This window comes from Hibiscus syriacus, unplaced genomic scaffold (genome assembly GCF_006381635.1).
Source record: "Hibiscus syriacus cultivar Baekdansim isolate YM2019G1 unplaced genomic scaffold, ASM638163v2 tig00111059_pilon, whole genome shotgun sequence".
NCBI classification, from domain to species: domain Eukaryota; kingdom Viridiplantae; phylum Streptophyta; class Magnoliopsida; order Malvales; family Malvaceae; genus Hibiscus; species Hibiscus syriacus.
This window is the reverse complement of record NW_024062966.1, coordinates 359,625-371,134: the sequence shown is the minus strand read 5'-3', so window position 1 is coordinate 371,134 and position 11,510 is coordinate 359,625. Positions and strand designations below refer to the sequence as shown.

The following is an 11,510-nucleotide window of genomic DNA, read 5'->3' as shown; positions in this document are numbered from 1 at the left end:
AATAAAATTTGTAAAGTTAATTTAAGTTATCCCACTTAATTCGATTCAACTTAATTGAATACTAACCCTAAATTACAAATTACATATGGTAAGGGTTGAGAATGAGTATCTTGCTCTCATAAACAAAACTTCCCATGGCTTGTTTGTTTATTGTCTACTTACCGACAATGGCTTAATAGTGTTCCTTGGAATTATTTGCTCCCTCTTAACAAACTAGAAGCGTACCCGATAACAAATCAACAATTTTCTCTTATTTGTCCTCCATTGATCCATCCTAGGATGCATCGCTTATTTAATTTTTGTTGTAATGAAAATAACTATAGCGAAGCTCCCTCGTTATTGTCCTCTAAGGGACCTTGTCTTGGACAGGTCCGCCATGAAATCTCTATAAAAAAAATTCCAATGTGCTGACCCTGTTTCAAACTTTCCAGACCTAGACCAGTCCAGAGAAAGCAATGGCGGCAGCTGCTTTCTTCTGTTCAGTTTCTTTTCCCTTTAGATATTCTCGTAATGGCAATCGATATCATGGTAGACATTGAATGAAATCGCTGGATCCGGAAAAGGTTCCTCTCCTCTTGCAACCACAACCAAAAACCGGCACGTAACTGAAGAGCAGATTCGGCATAGGATCCCGACGAAGAAGCAGCTGGTCGATCCTTACCGTCAAGGTCTCATCATCGAAAGGGGAGTCGGCTATAGACAGACGGTTGTTGTCCGGTCATACGAAGTTGGCCCTTACAAGACTGCTACCTTGGAGAGCCTCCTTAATCTTTCCAGGTGATTACAGATTGGGAACATTCAGTTATCATACGTACATATATATATATATAACATTGAGAAATGTTCATGTCTATGTAAGAAACAGCATTAAATCATGTATGGATGTCTGGACTTCTATGCTATGGATTTGGAGCCACACATGGAATTATGAGGAACAGCCTCATATGGGTGATCTCTAGAATGCACGTTCAATTGGATCACTATCCAATATGGTCAGTCTTGTTGCATTGCATCTCTAAATAGACTCATCTTAATGATCTAAGTAGCTGCTAAGTAGAATTGCAGCTGATTGCAGGGGTGAGGTATTGGAATTTGACACATGGGTCGGAGCATCGGGATGCGGCGAGACTGGCTAGTTCGAAGTCAAGCCACGGGCATCACCTACGCACGTGCAACTAGATATCATTATGAATACCTTTAGCATACTCATCCTTAATTTCCCCCCAAGGAACATCATAAAACTGTATGAAACAACACTTGGGTCATGATGAATGAGAAAACGAGGCGACTGTCGAAGATGCCGGAGGAAGTTAGAGATGAAATCTCTCCTTGGTTTATAGAAAAGCAAGCGATCATCGAAGACGTTCCCGAAAAGATTGTCAAGTTGGACGATAACACAAAATACATCAACTCCGACTTGAAGGTAAAGCTTCAACAGCTAGATAACGTGGATGAAACAGAACAGGCTAACTAATCTCCTATTTACCTTGTAGCCAAGGAGGAGTGATTTGGACATGAACCACCACGTCAACAATGTCAAGTATGTAAGATGGATGCTCGAGGTAAACGAAAACGATCTGCCATCGATGATCGATCGATATAACTCACTCGAATTCGATGTCGACCTTAAATAATCATTAGTTTCCTTTTTTTCCGCAGACAATTCCCGACAAATTTTTGGAGTCTCATCAGCTGTCTGGTATTGTATTAGAATATAGAAGGGAATGTGGGAGTTCAGATAGAGTTCAATCACTTTGCCAACCAGATGAAGATGAAATTCTGACAAATGGAGTGGAACAAAGTCTACTTAAAAACATGGTTTTGACTTCTGGAATCGTGGAAGGAAATGGATACTTGGGCCCCTTGGATACGACGACATACGGATATACTCATCTCCTCCAAACCAAAGGGAAGAATCAAAACGAAGAGATAGTTCGAGGAAGAACCGGATGGAGAAAAAGTTCTCTTTGACAAGCACACAGACACGGGATTTTACCAAGCTTATCCTGTTTGAACGTAAGTGAAAACAACAGGACAAATAATACCTATTGCGCATGCTGCCATGAAGGATAATATTTGTGTAAAAGGCAAAAGGCTTGGATATGCTTTACTCTGTATCCTAAGATGTTTGATTGTTGTGGCCATGTGATCATGGTATTTGAGTACATGCAAAACTGAGAGGTCATGGGAAGTTTCATGCCCTGGGGAAGGTGGTGTATAAATTACCATTTACCAAAAAGAATTTTTAAATTGTTTTTGAATGATTAATTACAAAGTTTGAATTCGTATATGTTACTGATAATAGTAACTGTTCACAAAACAATACAAAGAGAAACAAACACACATATTTTATATGAAAAATTATTTTAAGAAAAACTAAAGGAAGCCATTGACATTGAAACTAAAAATATGTGGCAAAAGTAAATATAAGTACCAAAATGTATTATAGAATTCAAATCTAAATATCAATTTAGAAAAAAGAAAAACTACAAGCACTAATTTAAACCTTGAAACTAAAATTGTATATCAAAATGTATATTTACCTTAATATAGACATCTTCATTTCTTTCCATTCCAAATGTTTCCATTAACCTTTCTTTCAAAATGACAAAATTACCCAACTACCACAAAAAATTACCATTGTTTATGTATCTTCGTGCATTAAAAGATTTCTTTTGATTGCAAGATTTGAGAAATTTTGGAACCAAACATAAATTTTGAGAGACATCAAAAGATAAGAAAGTGGAGAGGACATATTTAACCCTGAAGCTATCACAAGACATATTTCGAGAGCTGCAAATTCGGAAGCGGATGAATTAGCTAAAGCTGGTATAGGTTGATTTTTAGGTTTTGTGTAGTGGTTAAAGGTGTTGTGCCTTGGTTGTTCTTCTTAAGGGAGTTTTAGGTCATGTGTTATGTAATCAGAGTTATGTTTTATATGTTATGTTAGCAGTTAGAGGGTTAGGTGTGGAGGTGTATTATTGTTCACATTAATAAAAGTCATAGGCACTCTTTTCTTCCTTCCTATGTCCTTCATGTTATGTTTGTAACATGTAGGATATGAAAGGTTTTTTTTAATGAGGCCTAATATTCTATCAAAAAAAAAATATTTGACCCTGAAGCTCTACGGGCATGTATGCTTTTGAACGTGGGCTAATCTTTTTTATAGTTACAACTAAATCGTATTGCATTCCCTTATTTCAGTGACTCAAACATATAATAGACTAATTGTACGTCAGACGAACTGGTTAACTAGTCAAGCAAAGAAAAGACTCGTTACTAGAGATGAGTAAAGGCTGCTGCTTGCCTGCCTAAGGAAGCCATTGGCCTTGAAACAGTTGCATTGCTGTCTTCCCCGCGATCCATTCTACCTCAGAAGATGACAAAGATGCCTGACTGGTGATATGAATCACTGTTTCGTTTGCTCCTTTGTAGCCGCTTTCCGGAACAACAAATGGGAAATCGCTGCAATCGTATATTCAAAACCTCTAAGAATGGTTTTCCCAATAAGATATAACAAAAAAAGAGTTATCTAATAAAAAAATAAATCAAAAACCTTCAAAATGAGATCTTCAAGCTGTTTAACCCCAGTTCCATTTTCTGCAGGATTCGCAAGGCAACAACGACAAATTTTGTGGGGTGTTTCTTTAGGACACTATCAATCATCCATAAAACCGATATTAGGCATGGAACGGTTTCCTGGTTTGTGCAAGCAACTAGGTAGTACAAGAACATTGCCAAGCACATGAACCTTTGGTAACAATTGGATCATTCATTCATTCTTCTATGATCTAAGGATCAGTTCCTAGAAGGAATTCAGCTAAAAAGAGTAATAAAATGCTAAAAATTCCCAATCATTTGCTTCAGCCCTCTATTTGAAAGAATTTTCAGTGGTATATGCAGTATATATCCACTTCACACCAATGCTTCCACATGACTTTATAGCTTAATTCACAAAATGAGAAGAAAACAATTAAACAAATTACCAGAAATCGGTAAATGTTAGTAATTAATCGTAAAATTCGAAGCAGACTTGGTCACCAATGAAAGATCAAACTTGTGATTGATTGGCTGGACGATGAGCGCACCATCAACACTTGCTTCTTCCATACACTGCAGGGAGAGACAGAGAAAAGAAAATCAAGGACACAGAATAAAAAAGCAAAAGGATAGTTATCTTACCTGGAGCAAGATATCCAAATGCCCAGGCAAAGTAGGTTCTTGGTCAGGAAAGTAAGGATATTTATCAGCAGTCTGTATACACAACACAAAAAGCAGGAAAAAGGGAAAGGCGTGCACAGTTACTGTTAACTCATCCTCTAAATTTGGTTAACCGGAAAACTTTGGTACATTGAAAAGAGGTGTTCGACTACCTCTTGAGGGGATGCCCACACGTGCAAATGCGAATCTACTCTGCCTTGGGCTTTAGTGGACGCCATTTTTGTTGCAGAAGCTTTGAATTGCGGCGATTTGATTAAACTGACATCTTTTTGCCGAATATTTTTATTTTTAACACCGTTTGATCGATATTTTTTCGAAGCGGCATCCTTTCAGTTGAGGTGGCACAAAAGCGCATCTCCGAGGATGCGTTTTACTCGAATTATGCTGATTGGATGCCACACGTGAAAGACGCATCCCGGTGACGCACTTTCACGTGGTTCTGCTGAGTCGGCTGCCACGTTGGTATTTTTTTAATAATAAAGATTTTATTTTTATTGTTATTATAAATTAGTAATATATTATGAAAAGTGTTTCGGTTATAATTTAAGAATTATCGAATGTATTTTTTTATCACTTAATTTTATTTTGATTATCGATCTATTAATTTTATCACTTAATTATTTAAATGTTATCAATCTAGTCATCTGTTATCACTATTTAACGAAAATATTGATGAATAAGTTAATAAAATTAGTATAATTACACATTTAATCTTCAATACTTACATATTTTATGAATTTAGTCTTACTGAAAATTTAATTTAATAAATTTAATCCTCCAATCAGAACATGAAATGTGTTATCGAATACATAAATTTTTTTATAACTTTTAATTTGTTTAATTTAATATTTTTTCTCTACTTAGAAGGTGAAGTTATTATAATATTTTTAAAAAAATAATTAATAATATTAATTATTATATTAAATAAAGATCATAAAATATTTTTTAAATAACAATTTTAAAAAAATAAAATTTATTTAGGTGTACATACATTGAGAAATTATACAAAATGCAATTACATTTAAAAATTATAAACAAAAACATTCATTTAAATAGAATATTAATTACATAAGGGTTAATGATTATGTGATGATAATAGAGCTGTACATTTTTTCTATTATGTCCGATGTTTCTACAATGCCCACATCGTTTTTGTTCTGTTGACTTCTCCCGAATATCCATATTACAATGTATTATAGTAGATTTTGGACGACCTGAGTCCCTCAATAGCAATGGATCTGGTACAATTGTAAGCCAAGTTTGAATCTCATATGGGTCTTTTTCGTTTCCTATGGGCGGAAACTCAAATTTATATACCTTGAATACTTGTGAAAGTTGGTATACGGGATCAACATAATTTTTGTAGTCTAAATGCGAATGTGAGCAAGCTGCAATGACATAGAGCATGTATATTTGAGTGCTTGAAAGAAACCACAATCGCACCACCTCTCTTGCAGATTAACTCTGAAAGAGTTAGCTTCAATCCCTTGCAGCGGACGTGTCATTTCGGTTACACGAAACAATTCACGAGTGCGAGAAAAATTTGTAACCAACATCCTATTTGATGCATCCGCTTTTTTCTGTAAATTAACTACTAGTCTTGGGTGGTAAATATGACTGTTTTGTAACCCAGTAGGTATACTTATATGGTTCTTTCTTTTCATCGACCACCCATGAAATATAATATAAACTAAATATCATCGTATTTAATTAAAAATATTTAAATCAAAATTTAGTTCGAAAATTACCTCAATAATAAGGGGAATACGTATGGTTCATTGACGATCGGGCATAAGAAAGGCATGTGGAACCACGCCCATGATTGCAGAAACATGAGACATCCACTGATAGCAGTTTTCTTATAATTCGTCGCACGACACATTTCTCTAAAAAGAAAATCCAAAACTGCAGCGCCCCAACTATATCTTCCAGCTTCATCAAAATCAATCAGACACCGCAACCACATACAATGCACCTGATTGCGAGATTTGTCGGGCATCAATATTCCTCCAATTATTCGTAGAATATAAGCCCGAGCACATGCCTTTGCTTGATCATCTGAAGCATTTTCATTCAAAACTTCAAAATTAACTTTCAACTAAGATAAAGCTATTCTACCTCCATTAAACTCTGGCAGAGCAACTCCAAGATACTCTATGCACATTGACTGCCAATCACCATCCGCCATACTACACATAATGTTTCCGTCGACGGGAAGCCCCAGATGCATAGAGACATCCTCCAATGTAATTGTAACCTCTCCACATGGAAGATGAAAAGTGTGTGTCTCGGGCCTCCACCTCTCAATCAATGCAGAAATTAGGACATGTACGAGTTTGCAACCGCCAATAATTGTTGCAATATACCCGAACCTGACAGAAGCCAAATATGACAAAATACGTTATGGTGTTGGTATACGTGGGTTTTTAATAACTATCTCTAAAATACGATCAGTTTCCTAAATAATATGCATTATAAAAATTTATAATTAATATAAATTCATAATAAATTTAAATTAAAAATAATAATAAATATTAACATTAATTATAAAAAATATTATTATATCACTAAAATGTCTGGAGATATGGTTTGCATCCAATCGCAGCAGCATTTCACTTTCCATTATAACTATAGACAAAAAAATATAATTAGCATAAAAAATAATTAATTAATAAATTTAAATAAATAATAATTATATAAATATTATTTTAATAAAAAATAATATTTATATAATTATATTAATAAAAAATATAAAAACTATTTAAAAAAATACTAAGTTCAAAATAAATTTCTTACCACTAATAAGAAATTTAAAACTCAAATAGTTGGAGAATTTGTGTTATATAAGAAAGGAGTAGATGATTTTGGTGTGAAGAATGAGGGGAGTTGAGGGAGTTTATATAAGGGAGGAGGAGGGGTAGTTGGGGAAAAAATGGATGGACATTTAAGGTATTTAATGAAAGGCGTGTTTCCGGGGATGCGCCTTTTACACGTGACAGTCGAGTCAGCGTAATTCGGGTAAAGCGCGTCCCCGGGGATGTGCCTTTGTGCCACATCAGCCGAAAGGGTGTCACTTCAAGAAATATCGATCAAACGGTGCTAGAAAGGAATATATTCGACGAAAATGTGTCAGTTTAATCAAATCACCTTGAATCATCTTCTACTGTACAAGGGAGAGGGGACAACGAAGAACCGTAGTTGAGCATGACAACAATCAGCTAAGAAGATGGGTAGACCACGAAATAACCATAAGTGAGCCCAGCTAGCAGTTGGGTTCTTTCTTTTTCTCCTCGTTTCAATTAATTGTTAAAAAGTTTTAATTTGAAATAAATAAATTAGCAATAAATCTTAAAAATATGAATTTTATTTAAATATATAATATGATATATACATTTATGTATTATTTAATAAAATTTAATTATAAATATTATATTTAAAATAAAAAATTGAAAAAATATTATTCGATAAAATTTAAAGATAAATATTAAATTTACACATGAAGTTAGATCTAATATACAATATAATACACAAATTTTGATTATAATAGTTAGTGCCATTGACAACCTTCTTGTCCAAAATCGAACATTTTCTCTTCCTTCAATTATTAATATTTATTAAATTATATAATAAATTGAAGGAAAAAATCTAAGTTAATAATAGCTTTATTATTAGACCCATGCTGCATCCAGGTCGTCACTTCGGATAAACAACCTCCTCTCACCCTCGATCGCGTCCAGCAGTAGTCTCTCGTATGCATCTGGAATCTCTTTTGAATATCTGCAAACAACATTTCATCGATGTCGGGACGAATTTGTTAACTAAAACTGTGTAGTCCAAGTATAATAAGAAATTTACAGCCATCTTCAAACGGTAAACAGAAACTACCATTCGGTCATTGTCCGGTTAGAAACAGTGAAAATGTTGATCATTTTTAAAGTTTACCTTGCAGCATAATGAAGGTTTAGATTACTGCGATCCAACCTCATGCCCAATCCGGGAACCTTATTGATCTTCAAGAAAATAGCTTCACCAGGCTGCACTCGAATGACAAGCTCATTTGTAGCACGATCAAGATCAGGTCCGAAATTCCGGTTATATAAATTGCCACGCACATGCCTGCCCTTATCTCCGCCCTGGAGAGATTAAAGAGATCTTAGCAGCATGAAATAAGTAACTGATGCTAGATCGAATCTATACAAATTCAAATTTCTTTATCAATTTCATTTACCTCCTACTGTGCAATGCTTTGCCTGCTTTCATTAAAAAAGGCACGCCATCCCATCTTGCATTGTCTATTTTAGAAGTTAAATTTGTTATTTTCTGTTTTAATTGTAACTAATTGACAGTTAGTTAGTTAGATTAAAACTGTATATATATTTGTATTATATTCATTCTAATACACGAGGTATTATTCAATTCTAGCATTTCCAATTTCAACATGGTATCAATCTCCAGGCTTTGATTCTCTGTTTGGCTCATTCATCACTAAACCTTATGGCTCGTCTCCCTTCTACAGCAACCTCATTTCCATTCCAACAACATTCTCATTTCGTTTATTTCCCCAAATTGATTTCTCTTAGGGTTCATGGCGCTCACAGTCGATCCAAATCACCCACTTTTCTTGCATCCTTATGATACACCGGTGTTCAATTGGTGTCCCTTCAACTCACTGGCGTTGAAAACTATAGTCTCTGGAGATGTTCCATGCGCATCGCGCTTCTCGCCAAGAACAAGCTTGGCTTTGTCGATGGAAGTTGTCGACGAGACGATTATGACGGTCTGATGCAGTCTTAATGGGAGCGTTGCAACGCTCTTGTACTCTCATGGATCCTGAATTCTTTTAGCCATGATCTCTCTGCTGGCATTGTTTTTGCCTCGACCGTAGAATCTGTTTGGAAGGACCTTAAGGAGCGCTTTGAAAAAATCGATGGTTCTAGGGTTTTTTACTTACATCGGTCGATTGCAACCCTCATTCAAGGTGACTCGTCTGTCTCCGTTTACTTCACTTGTCTCAAGCTCCTGTGGGATGAGTACACTGCTCTTGTCCCCTTCACTTCTTGCAATTGTGACGCTGTACAACAAAACTCGGCGCATGTGGCTCAACAACGTCTTTTCAATTTCTGATGGGCCTCAATGAAACCTACTATGCGATTCGAAGTCAGATCCTTATCATGAAGCCCCTTTCTACCGTCAATCAGGCGTACTCTATGATAACTCAGGAGGAATTGCACTGAATCCAGTTGTCTGCTTCACCTCTTGAAGCTCCTGTTATGTTCACGGCCGCCTCCAAAGGGATTGAACGAATGCGGTTCAATGGAACCTGTGAATACTGTAAGGTCAAGGGACACAGCCGTGATCGATGTTATCGACTCATTGGTTTTCCACCAGACTTCAAGTTCAACAGAAAGAAGGCTTCTCCGGTTGCCACGACAACTAATTCTGTACACACTGTGGATGCAGAGACTGAGAATGGTTCGATGGTTTCCTCTCCTATCTCGGCTGTCCCCACCTTTACTTCTGAGCAATACAATCAGATCTTGCATATGTTGAACAAAAGCTCAACAGTAGATTCTAGTGTGAATCTTGCAGGTACTGTTGCTTGTAATTTACCTGCTTCTAGTAATGCTTGCGTTCGTTGGATACTTGATACTGGTGCGACTGATCACATTTTGTCTGATTTCAAGGGTTTGCAATTTCCTGTTTTATGTTCTGCCCATCGTTATGTTCATCTTCCTAATGATCAAACTGAACTTGTGTCTCATATAGGGTCTCATAGGTTGAGCTTTGATCTGATTTTGTCTAATGTTTTATTTGTTCCCAGTTTTGCTTATAATTTACTTTCTGTTTCTCGGCTTGTCAAAGATCATGCCTGTATTTTTTCCTTTCATCCTGACATTTGTATCTTGCAGGATCCTTACAATGGCATGATCAAGGGGATTGGTAGAAGGCTTAATGGCCTTTATATTTTTGATTCTACTAAAGGAGCTACTGGTTTGCTTTTTAATTCTTTGATTGGTTCTGGGGTTAATTCTTGTGTTCATCATGTACCTGCTGTTTCTGATTTCAATAAAACTAGTCTTTGGCATGCCAGATTTGGGCATGCTTCTGCCTCTGCTATAAAAAAACTATCATCTTATGTTTCTGATAAATTTGATATAAAGTCTATTCATACTTGCAGTGTGTGTCCTTTAGCAAAACATACCAGATTATCATTTCCTATCAGTACTACTAGGTCATCAAAACCTTTTGAATTAATTCATATAGATTTATGGGGTTCTTATAGGATATCTACTCATAGTGGTCATAGGTATTTCTTGACTATTGTTGATGATTGCACTAGAATGACTTGGGTTTATCTCTTAAGGCTTAAAAATGATGTTGTTCTGTTTCTCAAACAGTTTCTCTCATTTACCTCCACTCAATTTGCCTCTGTCACTAAAATAGTTAGAAGTGACAATGGTACATAATTTTTCAATTCTCATTGTTCTCCTTTTTTCTCTTCTCTTGGTATTTTTCATCAAAGTTCTTGTGTTCTGACTCCACATCAAAATGGAGTTGTAGAAAGAAAACATAGACATCTTTTAGAAGTGGCTAGGGCTTTACGTTTTCATTCAAAAGTGCCTATTAAATTCTGGGGTGAATGTGTGTTGACAATTTATTTCCTTATAAACAGATTTTCTTCTTCTGTTTTGCAATGGAAAACACCTTATGAAATTCTTTATCACAAACCTCCTTATATGTCTATTCTGAAAGTTTTTGGTTGTTTATGTTATGTTACTGTTCCTAAACAAACTGATAAGTTTGCTCCTAGAGCTTTACCTTCTGTTTTCATGGGGTACTCTAACACTCAAAAAGGCTATCTCTTGTTTGATCTTACCTCTAAGAAATTTTTTGTCAATAGGGATGTTATTTTTCATGAACAGGTATTTCCCTTTTATTTTCCTGTTCAGACTGATTCTTTCTTTTCTTCTGCTCCTTCTATTCATGATTCTGAATTTTTAGACCTTTCTTTTGGGCAACAACCTGTTCCTATTGTTCCATATGATTCTCCTTCCAGTTCTGGATCTAGGCAATCATCACAACAACTAGAAACTCCTATAGGTCCAGTAGCTCCAGTCTTGGTTAGGAAATCTACTATGGTTCCTAAACAACCTCAATAGTTGACTGATTTCATTTGTAATTCTGTTTCCACTTCCACTTATCCCATTTCAGATTTTATTTCCTATAAGCATCTTCCTTTTGGTACACAATCTTTGTTTCTTCTATTTCACACTCTGTTGAACCTAAAT

The 11,510-nt window shown here is 35.6% G+C and overlaps 1 protein-coding gene and 1 pseudogene across 1 annotated transcript; one reads left to right on the top strand and one right to left on the bottom strand.

The window, feature by feature from the left end:
* The first annotated feature begins 455 nt into the window (after positions 1 to 455).
* LOC120151450 lies at positions 456 to 1,971 on the top strand (annotated as a pseudogene).
* Positions 1,972 to 3,119: 1,148 nt separating this feature from the next.
* Positions 3,120 to 4,485, bottom strand: LOC120151515. Its single transcript, XM_039163937.1, has 5 exons — positions 4,374 to 4,485; positions 4,183 to 4,254; positions 4,034 to 4,113; positions 3,557 to 3,655; positions 3,120 to 3,465 (listed from the first exon to the last, which is right to left on the bottom strand). The coding sequence occupies exons 1-4, from the start codon at positions 4,437 to 4,439 to the stop codon at positions 3,559 to 3,561; spliced, it is 315 nt and encodes a 104-aa protein (XP_039019868.1). The 5' UTR covers positions 4,440 to 4,485; the 3' UTR covers positions 3,120 to 3,465; positions 3,557 to 3,558.
* Between the last annotated feature and the right edge of the window lie 7,025 nt (positions 4,486 to 11,510).

Excerpts from the sequence above, each read along its gene's own strand:
- LOC120151515 (XM_039163937.1), bottom strand. The coding sequence starts at position 4,439 with ATGGCGTCCACTAAAGCCCAAGGCAGAGTAGATTCGCATTTGCACGTG. Across the intron at positions 4,255-4,373 it reads TGTGGGCATCCCCTCAAGAG|ACTGCTGATAAATATCCTTA; the intron begins GTAGTCGAACAC and ends TTGTGTATACAG. Across the intron at positions 4,114-4,182 it reads ATTTGGATATCTTGCTCCAG|TGTATGGAAGAAGCAAGTGT; the intron begins GTAAGATAACTA and ends CTCTCCCTGCAG.